Consider the following 18,342-nt stretch of genomic DNA (forward strand, 5'->3'; position numbering starts at 1 on the left):
CTCTTATTTTTGTAGAACATGTTTATTTTATTTTTTTTTAGAGAGAGTGAGAGAGGAGAGAGAGAGAGAATTTTTAATATTTATTTTTTAGTTCTTGGTGGACACAACATCTTTGTTGGTATGTGGTGCTGAGGATGGAACCCGGGCCGCACACATGCCAGGCGAGCGCGCTACCGCTTGAGCCACATCCCCAGCCCAGAACATGTTTATTAATTTGTACCTCTGTGAATAAGCACATCTGTCCTACTTGACATTTAGTGCTTTTTAATGAAAACAGGGATTCACATCTGGTTTTCTTTCTATCAGATTATTTGAGCTGTAGTGACACCTAGTGGGTGATGGGGATGTAAGCATTAGTGATTAAAATGAATTTAACAGCCAACTTCTAGGACCTTAGGCCATCAAGCATCTGCCTTAATGTTCCATTTCTATTTCTGTTTTCATTGATTAGTAGTTGTAGGGAAATTAAAAGGATTCATATTTTTGATGCCACACTGAAACATGAAAATGGCTGCTGTACGTACCACTTACATAATTTTAAAAATTTTAAAGCAGATCTTCAAGGTTAAGATGAGCAAAGAAATGAAGCAAAGAGAAAGTGACTGATAAGAAGTCATATGTGATAGAACCTAAATAAGCCTCTGGTTACTAAGCTTTCTACTCAACCCCATATAACAAACACTTTGGATTTTTATTGCTTGAGACTTTGATTTAGATGGAGGAGCAGATATTATATATATATTCTTAGTAGAACCAGAACTACACATAATGGCAGGTTCTCTTTCAATGATAAAGGGCTGGGCCTCAAAAGAGCTATTGACAAATGTAGTTAAGTGATTTACCTTTTAAATGTTTATTAGTGAACATCCATTGCTATAGCATAGGGGCAGGCAAGAACCATCAGAAGTTCTTATAGAGTTACTTACATTGAGGGAGGCTAATAGGTGGGTTAGACTAGGCCTTTATGCAACCCTAAGATTGTCATTTCTTGAGAAAGGTAGAAAGCCCTCTTTGTTCATATTACTATTATTTTCTAGTGTATGGTAGTACCATTGGAAGGAATGGAGAACTAATCTTAAACTGTTCATGGATGGGGTTGTGACTCAGTGGTAGAGTGCTTGCCTAGCATGTGTAAGGCACTGGGTTCGATCCTCAGCGTCACATGAAAATAAATAAAGGTATTGTGTCCATTTACAACTAAAAAAAATTAAAAAAAACTATTCATAGTCAATCTCAGGGTTTGTGGCACATAGTTTAATCCAGATTGGATACATCAGGTATAGCAGTGGCACACGACTCAATACTGTAAATGATATACATGTTGTAACATATGCACTACAGTTTCAAAAGAAGACGACAGGAAACTCAAGAGTCATTTTCCCATAGAAAGTTTTCACGTTTATCTTCCTGCAGTTTTGTACAGTATATTTCTTTGCTATGTGATGTAGTTTAAGCAAAGCTCATTTATTATACGAAAATAGAAAAAAAAATCACAATTGATGTTTTTCACAATAACAATGGGAGAATGTGACCTCTAAGGAAAACATACTGGAATGTCTGATTATCAAAAATAGACCATCCCTCCCACCTCCCAGGTTTGTAAAATAGTCCATTGGTCCGAGGGCCTCCCACCCCCACCCCCAGGACTTGGGTCAGTGCCCTACACTGGTTAGAGTGATTGATATCAGCCAGTGTAGTAAAGTAACCTGCTAAGATAATGTCATTCCCACATTTGATGAGAAAAAACGTAGAACATCCTAAATAGAAAACAAGACTTATAAGGAATCCCTTTAAAGCTGCTTTCATTTTCTGATAGCCACTTTCTTTTAGTTCTAATGATGCTCTTCATGATTCCGTTTGGGAAACACTCCAAGGGTCATGGGTCAAAACAGTATTTTTTCTTCATCCAATCATTTTAAAGCTTTGCAAATAACAAGAATTCATTAGGAAACCAAAAAGGGAAAAATTAAAGTTTCTCAGGTTTCTGTTATCATGGTAACCATGCTGACTAGTATAGAGGGATACTAATATTGTCTTAAATTAACAGTGTTGGGATCCTTCTGTCTTATGTTACCTGGTAATTAAAGTGAGGGGGGTAAATGCCTGAAATTCATTAATAACCTCAATTCTAGTGTTAGCTCAATTTCAACAACTACTGTGCAAAATTTTAAAAAGACCGAAAAAAAATCTAGGTATATAATGTTTTAATGTATACATTCCCTACTTGACATAATCCTGAACTGCAGGAAAAAAACCTGGATAAAGTCCTCAGCATATCCACATGTGGTTTTGGTTAATCATGGATGAGTATTAACCACTTTCTTTTTAAATTCTGTGTTATTGTAGACTAATGTGTTCAGCTGTCATTGAGAATATCTATTGGTCTCTTGAAAAGGGTTCTGTACAATTAGTCCTGAGCTTGACACTACTTAGGAAAATAGGGGATTAGGGAAAAATAATAGTTAGCTTCTAGAAGTCCTGATTCCTCAGGGTGGTTCTGAATGAAATATTTTCTCCCCTAATCACCACCCTTGAAAACCAGGTTTTAAAAATATAAGCAAGCCTTATATTTTTAAATATAAAATAGAAAAAAAAATCTCAGGTCAAGATGTTTAGGTCCTGAATTGAATTGTGGTTCTGCCACTAACTTGCCATATGAACGTGGATGAGTCTGTCTGTTTCATCTCTCTGAATCAAGGTTTTAGACATTGTTATCAGGAACATAAGGAAAGGTATGCTTTGAAATGGTATCATCCTAGCCTTCTCTTCATTGAGAAAAGACATCTGACTCAAAAAAACCCTTGACTATTATCTGTTTCTGTCAGAGTTGGTGGTCCATAGATGGTTCTACCCAGGAAATGGTAACTTCTAGAGTACAATTTGTATTGGCACTGTCAGAGAATTTCCAAGGGCTGTGTCCAAGAAGTATTTCTATTTACAAGACTCTCTAATTCTAGCATGGAGTCTTTCATGGGTCATCTCCAAAGCATTGCTTCTGGGAGGCAATGTGTGTGTTGGGGGGCGGGGGGCAGGAAGCATTAGCCAAAGGACTACACTTCTGGTCCCAATTCTGTCATTAACTGACTGCATGGCCTCGAGCAAATCCATTTCTCTGGGTTTCATCTTTCTATACTATAAAATGAATTAGATATTCATTCAATTAGACCTAGTCTCTTCTAGGTTTGATATACTCTACTGTATTTTCTGTTTCCACTCAGTTGACATATTTGAATGGAGTGTTTTTTTTTAAACCCTCCTGCCCTCAATGCCTCCTGGTTACCTCAAAAACCATGAGTGGGAAAAGTGATTTTGGGAACTTTCTATTAAGCTACAGTGGTTCACAAACTAAAGAAGCTCAACATCATTGTATCAAAAAGCTGTTGGTTTTCAGAAAACTGATTTCCTGGTTTTTCAGTTGCTAGTCAATAGTTAAGACTTATTAAGCTGATTCAGTACATTTTGATGGTGTGTTTATTTTAAAATACCCTTTAGCAGTGTAGCCTGGCTATATTCTATTGTGTAGGTGAGCCATTTTCCTGGGTTAACAACTTTGGACTAGAGGTAAGGTGGGTCACCCATCACTGACTAATGCTGCAAAGAAAGGTGGAAATGAAGGGAATGGTCTAATGATCATTAGGAAGTGTCATGATGTGGATTTTGGAAATGAAAATGAAGCAACATAAAACATTCAATTCCTTAGGGTCAATAAAACATGGGGAATTGGAACATCAATTAAAATTAATTTTGTAAGGACCACTAACATACTCCCTTTGGTGTAGTATCAAAAGTGACATGTAGATTCTTGGTTAAATCAGTCATTATTCTTAATACTGTAATGACCTTAAATGAAACACAGGCAATTTGTATATGCAACCTTGTGCCTATTTACCTCTCAATCCTTTACCCCATTCAGTTTTTAGGATGTATAATGTCCTTAGGAATTCCTACTTTGTTCCATTATCCATGGATTCAAGAGAAAGTTCTTAGTCCTTTGCCTGCCTTCTAAATGGGAATCTGGCTTGGTTCTCTGCCTTTCATGATGAGATGTGTGTATGACATGGTTGGATTTATTTATTTTCAGATATGTTTAGGTTGGTGGTGTGTTGTATGCACACATATGCCTCCATAGTTGTATGGTAATACTTTTCTGCTTTCTTAAACCAAAGCTGCAAAGACAGGAGCCACCCCATTCCCATGTTAAGGGGAAATTCTTGAGGCCAGACCCAGAGAAAGGACTATCATTGGGTAGTGAGGATAAGCACAAGGATATGAGGATTGAAAGAAGGCTCTCCTCTGATCTTCTGCTTACCTCCTGGTTACCTCAAAATCCATTGACTTCTGCCTACAGGGTCGTTTGAACTAGGGTCAGAAGGAAGCCCACAGAGAGAGTTTTTAGGTTCCTAGCTGGTGAAACTCATCTAGATGACTGTGGTGGGCAGAGAAATTCTTGGTCTACAGTTAAACAGTTAAACTCCAAGCTACAGAATGGATGAGGAGTTCCGGGGAAGCTTGTGCATTTCAGTGCCCAGGCTACAGAGGCTGCAGTAGGGTAGCTGGGGATTGAGGAGGGCAGGAAAGGGCTTGTCACTAACCCTGAGGCCCACCTGCTCTGCTTTAAGTGATGAAAATGGTTAGGAGGATTCTAGAAATGCTGTTCCCAGCCCCACCAGGATGCAAACTAGAACAAAAAAGCTGTCCAGGTTTTCAAGAAATAATCTTCATTCCCTCATTGGTATGGAGGCGATCAGCTTCTTCCCCATTGCAGCTATCTTCAGAGATCAGGCCTGAAGATGCTTCAGACCCAAGGCATCTTTCAGACCAGGTAAGAATCTCTAATTTGATTTCATGCTTTGAAACATCTTTCATGAGGCACAGGATTAACCTGCCGCCTCTATGTGGGAGTTGCCTCAGGCTGGAGGTAAGTCAGAAGACTCTTGTCCATTATGCTGTCCTTTCTGGAAGAAACTGCTCATGGGGCCTTTTTGCAGAGCTCCTGATGGACTTATGGTGGATCCTGACATGAAGAATAGACACCAGGTGCCAAAGGGATGGCTGCAGCTGTGAGTCCTGGAGTCTTCTGTCCTCTCTTCACAGGTACACTAGAGATGATGGCTTCCCAGAAGTTGGCTTTTCCTTTTTCAAGATCTCAGTGTGATAAATCTGACCATTTCCTCTCTTCCCCAGAAAGAGCAATTGCAAATACTAGTGGTTCCAATGACAAGGGAAACATCTTTGTTCATAGGTGGACTGGCCTCATCCCAAAACTCTCCCCATTCTTGCTTCATTCCTTCTTCTTTGTCATTTGCATTCACTCAGATGTAACTCCCAGGCACAAGTCTGTAATACTTGGCAGTGACAGAGAAGGCTTTACTAGCACATCTCAGGATCACTGGATCCATGTAGAGACAGATGGTTGGACTCAGAGAAAAACAGCCAGGGGGAAGCAGAAAGGTACAGAGACAAAGGAGACAGGGACAGACAGAGCATAGGGTTATTGTATGGTCAGTTGGCAGCTCTGTGCAGGTCAGCTGGGCAATGAGGGCCCAGACTCAGTTGACCTCACCCACCTGGGAGAATGGAGAAAGAACTCAGCTATAACTGACTTAGAGCCTGAAAGCTTTTGCTATAAAAGGAAGGAAAAAACAAAAAACAAACAAACCCTCACAAAATGCATTGTTTTGGTTCAAAGATGTTGGGTCCATGGAGAAAAACATTTCACAAAAATCCGTTGGTGTTTTTGTTTTCCACCTTTTCCCATGAATAAATATTATCCATTAAGAGCCTTGAAAAAGGTGCTTAAATACACAGTGTTATATTTTCTTCCTGTTTTGCATGTGACCTCTTGGCCTCTGCTGCTCTTGGTCTTATAGTTTCCTCACTGGGGACTCCAGAAACAATTGTCATTTGGTCTGAGGCTCCCCTTCCAGGACCTGCCTTGACAGGCAGCCTATCCCCCCACCGCCCGTCCCCTACCCTTCCCCTCCCTCCCTTTCTCTGGCCCCAGTGAGATGCAGTATCACAGGGCTATGTCCAGGTCAGCAGTGGGGACCATGGGTGCCCCTTGCTGCCTCTTTTTCCTTCTCAGTGCTAGGGGTGCAATGGGGCAGGCAGAAATAGTGGAGAATGGGGGAGGGAGTGGTCCCACTGGCCACCCACCAACATGCCAGCCCCCTTCACTCCCTCTACCCCATGTGGCTTTCTGTCCAGTGGTTTTACAAGGCAGAGACCTTGACAACATTGCTGGCTATGGAAGGAATGTTCGTGTTGGGGCCCGGGCTGGCAGGGGGTGGCCGACTTTCCCCCTCTGGGGTTAGCGCTGGGGGAGTGGGGATGCTGATGATGGCTGTGGTGATCTGGGATGTTTTGCAGTTTGGTCTCAGTCCGTCATCTGCTTTCAAATTAAGGCTGGAGCGACTAGGATAGAAAAGAGTGAGTTGATGATGGTTCCTGCCTGTCAGCAGCCCAAAGCTTCCTTGACCTCCTACATTTCTTCATTATTAGGAACTAGGAGAAAATTTTGGTGACCATCTACCTCTGCCTTGGGCAATCAGCTTGTAATTTTCCACTCTCAACTATTATTCCTGAACTACTAATAATTACAAAGTCATGTGAATTGGGCTCAGAAATGCAGAGTATACATTCCCCCACCCTATCCCCTTGCCCTGCAGTGGTCATTTACCTGTCATTTGTGACATTTGGCATTTGCTTTCCCTGAATTCTCTGCAACTTATTTGAAGGTAGTGGGACGTGGCTTCAATAGAAGCAGAGAAGGGAGGGAAAAGTCAATCTGTGGTTCAAAATCATTCTGGGATAAGCCATGCATAACACAATTGTGAAAATTATTTCTTTAATAAAATTTCCTTCTTTGCACTGAGGTGGATAATTTTGGATTGTTTTTGAGTTTTAAAATCCCTAATATCCAACCCCACTTTTGGCCTGCTCTGTATCCTCCCACAGCCTGTGAAGGCCTTTGGGTTAACTTCAAAGGATGAGAAAGATGGTGAGGGTGGAAGGAAGATGCGGGCTCATGCATTAGATAAAGGGACATCTTGAAGGTTCACAAGTTCTCCAAATGCTGAAATTACTGAATTCTGCGAATGGAATTGTGCAAAGCTTTGGGAATCATGGAAGGGAAGTCACCTACCTGGTAGTGAGGGAGGGCTGCTCACTGCCCTGGATGTGGATCGTACTGAGCTCTTGCATGCTGCGTAGGCGAGTTGCTGGCAGGTTAGAATTGGGAAGGTGTGTGGTCTTCTTATTACGACGGGAGCAGCAGGTGGTTGTGAGGCCTGGGTGGCTGGACAGTGAGGGACTTCTTGTGGATGGGTAGTTCTGCATTGAGCTCTCCATGCAGTTCTGCTCAAACATCTGCTCATCAATAAACTCATGGTTCTGTGGGAGGCAGAAGGAGAAGAAGTGGGAAAAAAAGGTAGGGAGCAGGAGCATCACCCTATACTCTGAATGCTGCCTGTCTCTGTTTTGGGCCTTGAAGGAAGGGCTTCCAGCTGCCCAGATCACTGATAAGCATTTGGGTGAGGTCATATGGGCATCAAATGTGAAAAGAAAGCATTCATATTAGCAGCCTGGACCATCAGGTTGAAGGGTGGGAACTGTAGTTGTTATGTCATGATATATCCATCTATAGCTTTAAGCAGAAGGGAAACAGAGGACATGGAGAGACTCAGTGGCATCATCAGAGCTAGAAGCAAAGATTTTTCTTTGTAAGCTTTGTAAGATCTGCCAGAGATGGCAGATAAGGAGTCATTGAGTAGAGTACGCTGGGTCGTCTTTTTTGGATCTTATGAATTATAAGATTGTCACAGAAACTTTTAAAAGCACTGAGTCATTCACAAAATTGGGAGAGCATTTGTCTTAAAAGGGCCTGGGTCAAACTGTCAGGGATTTGATTTCTTTCCCCCTTTTCTCCTGATTATGGGATGTAGATCCTAAACATACTTTGGAAGCACAGGAATCCCTAGGTCAAGTGTAAGCATGGGGAGGCAATGCTAACGGTCTCCTTCCTAATTTAGGACAAGAAGGTGGCAGGGGGCTGAACCCAAGATAACTAGAAAATGGCTGTTTGGCCAAGGTAACTAAAAATCCATGGTGTTAATGATCTGACTGAGGCTACCAGGGTGAGGAGAAAGTCTGAGGAGAATTAGCATGAGAACTGAGTTCAGAGACAGACCAGCCCTGGCAGCCAATACCCAAAGTCCCCAAGATGCTAGGGAGGTGGCTGGGACAGAGGCTGTTCGTGGATACTTACGGGATGCCAACATTGGTGGTATGTTCTACCACCCCCTCTAAGCCCCTTGGGAGGTCAAAAAAGGGAATCAGAAAGGGAGTTTGATAGTTCAGCACAAAAAAACCTGAAGCCTGAACGGGTACATGTGTGACAGCAGAGGTAGGAAAAGCCCCAGAAGAATCAACAGCACATGCAGGGAACCAGACCAGGGGTAAAAAGAAGAGAATCTACAGACTCAGAAGAATCAGAGAGAAAAACATCAATTGAATTTTTAAAAAGTTATACCTTGATGGTGGAGGTTCGTACAGATAACAGGGGATCATCCACAAGATAGGACAACCCCTACAGGACAACATGCCAACAGAAGATAAAAACACCATTGATTGTACATTCCAGCATTCACAAGCCAGTTTTGACATTCAAACTCTTAATCCCAGCATTCCACCCTTTGAGTTCAACATTCCATCCCTAGTTCCAGCATTCTGTCTCCCTTGTCCAAACATTCTACCCCTTGGCTGCAACAGGACCCACCCCCCCCACTTCCCCAACATTCCTTCCTTCATTCCTCCCAACATTCTGTCTTTTCCATCTCAACATTCCAGCCCTGAAATCCAACATTCCTCCCCTAAAATCCAGCATTCCAGAGCTTTAATCCCTGAATCCCACCCCCACAGTCCAACATTCTTTCCCTCAAACTCAGCATTCCACCCATTCAATGCCAGCATTCCATCCCTCAATTCCCAAACTCCCATTTTTTCAATACCATCATTCCAGCCCTTTAAACCCCAATATTTTCACCCATGTTCTTTCAATTTACACATTCCACCTAGCTCATGCAAACTTGGAAAGGGCAGTTGGGTCTGGGCCTATCCCTTTGGCAAGTTTAGTCTTTGAGAAAAACTCTAGATATGCATAAGTGATAAATCCTTGAAATAAGGGTCTCAGAGCACCTTCCATTTTGGAAGTTCTCACTGGGTTCTGCTGCCATTCATAGTATCCATGTTATGCTCAGACTGAGTCATCTAGCATCTATTCCTGCCACATCTGGGAGGCCAAGATACAGAATAGTTGGAATTAGGAAGTTTCTTCCTTAGTGTATTGATCCCTGACTATAGGCTTTTGGGGGAGGACCTTTCTAGAAAGGAACAGGGAAGGATTTCCCTTTGGCCTGTCTACTCTGACTTCTCCCTCCCCACTATTCTCAGCACTTTTTGCCAAGGGTTCAGGGTTAGCCCTACTGCCCTTTCTTTGAGGCTGTTAGTGAGGCACAAGCATCATTCACATTCCAGCTGTGGTACCCTACACAATAACCACTTTAACAGTCAGAGTTCAGAGAATCTGAACTCCCTAGGAATTGCAGGGTGACCAACAGGGGTTTGAACTGATAAATGCTGGCTAGAGAAACATACACAATGCCTCTTTCATTCACTGCCTTCCATTTCAAGAGAAATGTAGGGCACAAAGGAACCCACAGATTGCATCAATCTAGCCCCAGGGGTGGGACAAAAATCAACATTCTACTTTCCTGTGCATATTCGGTCTGGATTTTGAAAGGTGACGTATATCAGAGCTGAGAAATGGATGGGCCGAGTCCTTAGCCCTCAGCCATCAAGAGAGGACTGACAGAACTGGTGGAGGGCTTGGGAAGGCTAGTGGCCTGGCCTTTTCTCTGATGCTGCAGGACGGAGCAGATCTCCCACCCTTATGACCTTGCCCCATTTCTTAGGTCTTTTTCCTGGGAGTTGCCAGACCCCATCACTATCTTTTGAATCTGAAGGGGACAGACTGACTCCTAGTGCTGGATAAGGATGCGAGCAGAGCCCTAGGGAAGGCCAGGGGTCAGGGAGGAAAAAGGAGATGGGGTGGACTGGCACTCACAGTGGTCTTTTCCAGGCAGTGCAGCAGGTGGTGGTGCTGGCTCTCGATGAGCGATGTGGTCTTGCCCACGTGCTCCTCTTCTGGGGTGCCCTAGAGAGAGAAGAGGAGGAACTGAGAGTGAAGCTGGTGACATCTCCTCTTTCCAGCAACTTCTCCACAGGTGGGAGGACACCAGAAAAATCCAGATGAGCCAAATTTTAGGGTCAGCATAGGACATGCTCACCTTTGGGGTGGGGGTAGGGCTTTTGTCGGCAGCTGGTTTAGGGGTACTGGTGATATCCCATAGGAAAGGTATGTGGGTAGGGAAAATTTGGAAATGTCCTCCTCAGGGCTCAAACGGGAGGGCGGGGGGCTTTTGGACAGGAGTGCTGGTGTCTGTTGAGAAAACCAGCTCATCTTTCCCTTTACGGTTCCCAGCCAGGTCCTTTAGGCACTTACCGCCAGTTCCAGAGCCTCATTGAGGAGCCCGTTGCGCTTGCTGTGCAGGTAAGCATTGGAACTTCCTGTTTTGGCCACACGGATCCTGGCAAGGCGGGCCTTCTGTGATGGGCAGAGATAATGAAATAGTGAGGGAGATCCAAATACAAAAAAAACAGGGGGGCTGGCAAAGCCAGCAACAGTGGGCTTCCCAGAGGTAGGTGACATCTGACAACGAGGAGTGGCCTCTCTGCTTAGAGACTGTGGGACTGGCTCTGAGACACTGTACCCACTTTGAGCAAGTTTGGCCATGGTAAGAAATCTGAGGAGCTTCCACTCATGGTTTTTAGCCTGTGTGTACCTGGCAGAGAAATAGTATCTATCCAAATTCTTTTTCCTCCCAAAATTTTCATGACCTTTACTCAGTATCACACAATGCTGTTCAATTGAGTATTATCTCCTAACTAGATTGCAAGGGCCTTAAAGGACAGTATGTGACAGCGTCTTGATTCTACTAGGATCCACTACAGTTCCCTGCATCAGAAGGTCTCCAAATATTAGTTATAAGAAAAGCCACCAATGCACATGTGCCCCTAAGAATATGTTTTATATATTTACCTTGCTACTGTTTCTCTCTCCCATTAGAATGTAGACTCTTTGAGGGAGGAGTTTTACTTTGGTTTAATGATGTATCCCCAGTGCTGAGTAACCAGAGAGTCAAACTTCTGAAAGTTAATAAATGTATTTACAATTGCATATCTGTCTTTGGGAGTGAGTCATGTTTGGATGTGTCAATATATGTGCACTGTGTTGTGTATGTTGGTGGGAATACATGTAGTGCTCATGAGAGGTGACCCAGTATGTGGAGGTGAGGGATGGAACACATTTCCATATACCACTTTGGCTTTAGCTAGGACTGTTGAAATCTCCCCAGCTCCAACATGGGAAGCTTCAGCAGAGAAAGCCCCCTATAGGGGGTCTGCGTGGAACCTCTGTCTGAGCTTCTCTCCTGCTTGCAGAGGCAATGGGAGAGGCTGGCCGTGCTTCACCTGCTGGCTGCTCTTCTTCCTAATGACCATAATCAGCGTCACCATGACGGCAGCACAGCCAAAGAGAGGAGACTAAGAGAAAAGAGTCTTTGGTACTGGGAAGAGGGGTTCGTGTTGGTTTAAAAAGTGCAGCTTGAGTTTCAGGCTCTGTAGGTCTAGACCCAGCACCAGGATCTTGCTACAAGAAGCAGAAAAAAGCCCACAAGGATCACAGACCCATCCTGGAGTGGAGGGCTTCCTCCTCCTGCCTCTGGGCACATCTAGAGATAACTTCAGTATGGATTCTGAGCAGATGAATCCTTGAGAAATTGTGGCAATTTCCATTTCTTGTCACATTCTCCCCAAGTATTCCCCCAACCCCAAGCATCCCATCAGCCTGGTTCATCTGCTAAAAGAAAGCCATGGGCTCAGGTGTTCAGGTGGTCAGCAGACATACTATGTCTCCTGCAAAGTCCCCCATTAGCCAGAATTTCCCTGCAGAGACAATTCATTCCCTTCCCTGGATTCTAAATGTGGGGAAGATCCTGATACAAATCTGAGGACAACTGCTTCTTTAGATAAAGGAGAGAATGAAAAGGGGAACAATCTGGGAGAGAAAGTCCAGAAAGTCAGTCCTATTACTCTTCCTCCTCTTTGAGAAAAAAAAAAATTCATTCAAGGTCTAGAGTAGTTCTCCCCAGGAATCCTGCTTCAGCCCTCTCCTTGGCTAGATGTTTGTATCTCCTCAAGCAAGTTCCTCCTTGTTTGCTCATGTGGCTGTATTGCCTTGGGTGAGTGGCAGGTGTTGAGAGCTGCCTATGGAAATCCAATTGTGTCAAGCTCATTATAGCCTTATATAATCTGATTGCACCACTTAGAGCCAGACCTTTCTCATATCTGGGGTCTGTCTTCATTACTTTCTAGAGATGAAAGATTCTCCTGTTCTCCTCTGTGGCACTTCTTTTAATCTTATCTTACCCTGAGCTCTATTAAAGCAACAGATTGTCATATCCAATGCACTGTATCATTTAATCATTTCTCACAAAAGATAAAGAGGTTTGTGATGTATTAACAGAACCATACCTAACACATGAAAATTGTTGGGGCCCTTTGGCTTGGCTTTGAGCTCCTGAGGGCCAGGACATGTGGCTTATGCATATTTTTATCTTTGGCACCCAGCACAGGGCTTTATGCTTTGCTCAAGCAGTTTGTGTTGGCCAAGGAGGTAAGGAGGATAACCACATATGGTCAGATAGACATTTATGCTTATTAAGCCATTGGTGCAAGCTTGGTGCTTGATCCTTGGACTGATCAGCTTTACTCTTTCTCTGACCATAAGTATGATATGAAGGTTAGAGGTTATCTATACCATATCAATGAATGAATGAATGAGTGAATGAATGAGTGAAGTGTGTGAGGGAAAATGATTTATCCAGGGCAATGTAGTGGACTAGCAAACTTGGGCCTTCCTTCAAGCCAAGTGCTGCTTCCATGGTACCTCCTCCTCCACCTCCCCTGAATTTCTTTCTTTTCTTTCTTTTTTCCTTCCTTCCTTCCTTCCTTCCTTCCTTCCTTCCTTCCTTCCTTCCTTCCTTCCTCCCTCCCTCCCTCCCTCCCTCCCTCCCTCCCTTCCTTCTCCTTCTCCTTCTCCTTCTCCTTCTCCTTCTTCTTCTGTACCGAGAGTGAATCCAGGGACACCCCATCCCACTGAGCTACACCCCAGACCTTTTTATTTTTCATTCTGACACAAGGTCTTGCCAAGTTGCTGAGTTTGGTCTCAATTTTGCAATCCTCCTGCCTCAGCCCCCTGAATCACTGGGATTACAATAAGATGCCACTGCACCTGGTTTCCTTCCCTGAATCTCAACTGCTATCACACAAGTTTCTAAAGTTGAAGAGCAAAGCCCAGGAAACTGCATTTTTGACAGATGTGGAGATTCCAGGGTTGGAGAGAGCTGGAAGGAGGATGCTGCTTCCCCGGTACAGTTTGAGACACTGTTATGATCAAGACCATAATCCTAGGAAATCTTGTGACGCCTTTTAAGACTGAGTGCTTTCTAGCTGTCTAGCCATCGGGTGCCCTTTTGGCCATGAGTGTTTATATCTCTTGCTCCGGAAGAAGCAGAAGAAAGAAAGAAATGGAAGGGCCAAAAAAGAAAACAGGCAGTCACACCCTAAAGCATTATCTAAGAGATATTAAAACTTGAGCTTACATAAAACCTGTGCATTTGACAGTAGCTTCATTTGTAACAAATGAAAACTAATCATACCAGAAGTTCTGCAAGAGTTACACTGATGCGTCCATATTATGGAATACTACTCAGCAGTAAAAATGAATGGCTATCAATACACACAATTTGGGTTGAAACTCCAGGAACTATGCAGAATTTAAAAAGTTAATTTCCAAAGGTTACCTACCATATGAATTCATTTATGTGATATTTGGAAGTGACATTTTATACGTGGAGAACAGATATGTGGTTGTTGGATTAAGACGGGGTGGATCTAGTTATGAAAGGGCGATACAAGGTCCTCATGGTATTGGAAGTGTTCAGTATCACTGTCATCAGACTGTGGTGGTCCGCACAAACTTAGGTGATGAAATTGTGAAACACTTGCAGGTGGGCTGGGGATGTGGCTTAAGCGGTAGCACACTGGCGTGGCATGCGTGCAGCCCGGGTTCGATCCTCAGCACCACATACAAACAAAGATGTTGTGTCTGCCAAAAACTAAAAAATAAATAATAAAAAATTCTCTCTCTCTCTCTCTCTCCTCTCTTAAAAAAAAAAACACTTGCAGGTAAACAGATGGAATTAGAGAAGATAATGCTAAGTGAAGTTAGCCAATCCCCAAAACCCAAATGCCGAATGCTTTCTCTGATATAAGGAGGCTGATTCATAGTGGGATAGGGAGGGAGAGCATGGGAGCAATAGATGAACTCTAGATAGGGTAGAGGGGTGGAAGGGGAAGGGAGGGGCATGGGATTAGAAATGATGGTGAAATATGATGGACATCAGTATCCAAAGTACATGTATGAAGATACAAATTGGTGTAAATATACTTTGTATACAACCAGAGATATGAAAAGTTGTGCTCTATATGTGTAACATGAATTGTAATGCATTCTACTGTCACATATAAATAAAAAAATAGTTTAAAAAATTGTAAACACATATACAGGTACAAGTAAAACAAGCAATTTGAATAGATTGGTGAATTGTATGAGTGTCCATACCCCATATAATATTTTACTATACATTTTTTAATACGTTTATTTTGTTTATTTAGTTTTTTATTTTGTGTGGTGCTGGGGATTGAACCCAGTGCTTCATGCATGCTAGGCAAGTGCTCTACCACCGAGCCACAACCCCAGCCCTTACTATACAGTTTTATAAAATGTTGCCCAAACTGGGGAAAACTATACAAGGGATCTCTCTTTATTCTTTCTTTCTTTCTTTCTTTCTTTCTTATTCTTACTGGGGATTAAAGCCAGGGGTGCTTAGCCACATCCCCAGCCCTTTTTTGTATTTAGAGACAGGGTCTTGCTGAGTTGCCTAGGGCCTCACTAAGTGCTGAGGCTGGCGTTGAACTCTCGATCCTCCTGCTACAGAACCCCGAGCCATTGGGATTATAGGCATTTGCCACTGCATCTGACTCTCTGTATTATTTCTGAAAACTACTTGTGAATTTATAGTTACCTATTGAAATATCCGTTCATAAACAAAGGATATGGGATTGCACCAGAGCTGGACAAGGGTCCAAATGTCCCTCTGCCCATGCACTGCAAGATCTCCCCACTTGACCTCTACTTCTCTTGACTCAGCATGCAGACTGAAGTGAACCAGTGTCCACAGATAGAGATGGCAATGTGGACTTCCTGCACTCAAGTCTTCTGGGCTGGAGCTTACCTCTGTGGCCTTGATGGCCCTTAGCCATGATGTCTAGCTGGGGACTAACATTAATCTCCCTGACCTCCTTCCTCCCAGGCCCAGCTCTCCACTCCCATGAAGTACCTGGGCCTGCCTGTCTTGGCTCACCAAGACAGACTCGGCCTGGAAGCAGGCAGTATTGTATTTTTCCTCTCTCAGGAAGTCCAAGGTGAAAGAGACAGAGCAGAGCAACCTTGAGGAGAAACAATATCCAGGCAAAAACACTGTAAATATTTATTCTGATTTCAAAGGGAGATGAAGAAGGAGAGGAGGATGGGAGGGAGGGACAACCCTCTTGAGCAGCAAGAGGGAGGAATAAGCCAGAATGACTCCTTCTGGATTCTAATCACACACAATGAGCTTTATTCAGTCCCAAAGGGACACATTCACGGCTATGTTCTTTGCAGATGAGATGCTCTAAGAAGTAGGTAAGAGTGTGGGTAGGGAGTGGGGCGGGGGCTGCAGGAGCGACCTAGAGCCCAGCTGCGATGGACTGTGAGCAGAGAATTCTTGGGAATCCCACCTGTTATGCCCAAGAAACCTACGTCAGTTTGGAGTGGGGGTAGGAGGGTGTATATGTGACAGGATTCCTGGATCTTCAGCCTTAGGCTTCATATCCAGAAACTGGATATGAGTTTCCAATTTCCCCCTGCCCCTTTATTTAGAACTGTGTAATGAATTTAGACATTGTTCAAACTTGCCAGCTGACTCCAACAGGGAAGGAGATAAGACTATTCATTTCTGGGATGGCTGGGAGCCGGTGGGGGTAGGGCAATCCTGACCTTGGGTGAGACAGGTGCTAGAAAGGTCGGAGAGGTCAACAGAAGAGAAATCATGAGGCTGATGACATTATAGAACAGGTCAAGATAAGTAAAAATAAGTTTAGCACAGGAAGAAGGGGACAAGACCACAAGGGCACAAGATCTGTTGGAAGTAAGAAACAATGGGTTACCATATAATTAGAAATTGTGTATCTTTTATTATATATTATTCTAAGTAAAATATAATAAGTGATATACATCTTGGAACTAGCGTTCACAAATTTGTGGCTTTGTCACAGTTAGTATATACAGATCTGTTCTGAAATTCTGGAGTTCTTCCATCCAGACTGAAGCCGTACCACTGCCTAAGGCTTATCCTTACAAGTGGGAGGAAATAATAGGCCTGCCCATAGTAGATGCTCAGTAAATGTTTGTATTGTAAAGGAATGAAAGAAAGCCTAAAATAAGGAGACAAAAGCCCAGGCCTCCATAAGCCAATCTTTTAGTGAGGTTCCCTCCTGGCCCTTGTACCCAGAGGCTCTGACCCTGCCACTTGGAGGCAGAGATGCTGCCAATGGGTACCCTGTTTTGGCCCAGATCAGGAAGGAAATGGAAAACTGCCCTCAGCCCTTTCCTTATGGGAACACTGGTACAAATTCCTGCCTTACGTTCACTAGCCAGATGCCTTAGAAACTCAGGGGACTGAGAGCTGGCTGACAGGGCGAGTTGTTCTAGAATGGAGGTTGAGGGCGAGTTGTGCAGGAACATCCTCAGAGCCCAAGCCTTTCTACGTGTGGCTCCTTTGCACTTTGCCCTTCTCCATTGACTTTGGGAGTGCACACTGGGCATAATCTAGACCTTTCCTGAGGACTGGTGGTGAGCCCATCAGTTAAGTTCTGTGCCTTCACCCTATGACACCCTGAAGGTTACTAAAGCCTGATGTGCCATTTGTCCCTGAACCCAGTGGCCTCAGATTGTTCTCCTTTCAGGGTGTTCATTTTTCCTCTTGGCACAGTTATTTTTGTCACTAGACTTTGCATAGGCTATTATATTAAAACGGGACTGTGTTTACCAGCAAGCTCTTGGCTGGGAGAGGGTGGAGCCAGGGACCAAGGAAGTGCCACAGAATATCCAAAAGGGGGATGATCAGCTTATGGATATTGCAGGGTCTGTTGCATTTTGCAGCTAACCGGGGCTGGAAATAAGGACACGGTGGGCAATTAGGGACACAAGGCTACCTTACCTTCCCCAGTCAGAGGCCAGCGGTACAGCGATCCTCCAAAGGACCCCAGGCCTGACAACCCACCTGTGCCCCCTCCCTTTCATGCCACCCCCGCCGCCATTCCTGGGTCCACAACTTACCTTTTGTGCCCTGCGTTTATCGGCTCTCTGATTCTGGTGGTAAATCCTGCTGAAGTTGGAAACAATCACAGGGACTGGCAGAGCAATGACCAGAACACCACTCAGGGAGCAGATGGAGCCGAAGATCTTTCCTGCAATTGTCTTGGGCACCATGTCTCCATATCTGAGAGAGAGAGAGAGAGAGAGAGAAAGAAGCAGAGTGTAAGGAAGAAAGGGACCATTTGAGGACCAAGTCAGGCTTCCCAGCCAACTCACCCATTTTTTGGTTTGTTCAAGTATCGTTTAGAGTGCCTACTATGTGCCAGGTCCAATGATCCAACCTAGGAGTGAACGAAAGAGACCGGGTCTTTACGTTCACAGAGCCGACTTCCTACAAGGGACCATACACAGGAAAGTGAGTATGTCAGCAAAAACTGGAGCTTGTAGTTTTTTCTAGAAAGAGAACAGAGGAAGATACTGTGTCAGGTGGCAGTAGTGTGGTCAGAGAAGGCCTCTCTGAGGCTGAGATCTGGAGGTGAAGGGTCCAGCTATGCAAATACCTGGGCACGAGTGTGCCAGGTGGGAGAACAGAGAGTATAGAGGCCCTGAGGCAGAAGGAAGGAGGATGACTCTTTCTAGAAACTGTCCATCGGCCAGTGGGACTGGAAACAGGGAGGGAGGGGGAGAGCTAGGGCCAGGCCAGGCAGAGCTTGCAGTAGTGCAGTGGGTCATGGGGAGGAGTA

At 44.1% G+C, this 18,342-nt stretch overlaps 1 protein-coding gene across 3 annotated transcripts in view; it reads right to left on the bottom strand.

Annotated features, from left to right (window-relative positions):
* Window positions 1-1,233: 1,233 nt before the first annotated feature.
* Kcnd3 (potassium voltage-gated channel subfamily D member 3) overlaps window positions 1,234-18,342 on the bottom strand; it is a 209,177-nt gene continuing 192,068 nt past the window's right edge. For 2 of the 3 annotated variants that reach the window (XM_040287394.2, XM_021734762.3), the window contains exons 3-8: window positions 17,621-17,783; window positions 10,562-10,663; window positions 10,124-10,213; window positions 8,531-8,587; window positions 7,145-7,392; window positions 1,234-6,414 (exon numbers count right to left, since the gene is read on the bottom strand). In XM_040287394.2, coding sequence (XP_040143328.1) covers window positions 6,213-6,414; window positions 7,145-7,392; window positions 8,531-8,587; window positions 10,124-10,213; window positions 10,562-10,663; window positions 17,621-17,783 — 862 coding nt within the window. In that variant the 3' untranslated portion in view covers window positions 1,234-6,212. The remainder of the gene's footprint in view (window positions 6,415-7,144; window positions 7,393-8,530; window positions 8,588-10,123; window positions 10,214-10,561; window positions 10,664-17,620; window positions 17,784-18,342) is intronic. The other variant, XM_021734764.3, reaches the window with a different exon arrangement.

The sequence above is a fragment of the Ictidomys tridecemlineatus genome, chromosome 11, assembly GCF_052094955.1.
Source record: "Ictidomys tridecemlineatus isolate mIctTri1 chromosome 11, mIctTri1.hap1, whole genome shotgun sequence".
In the NCBI taxonomy this organism is placed as follows: Eukaryota; Metazoa; Chordata; class Mammalia; order Rodentia; family Sciuridae; genus Ictidomys; species Ictidomys tridecemlineatus.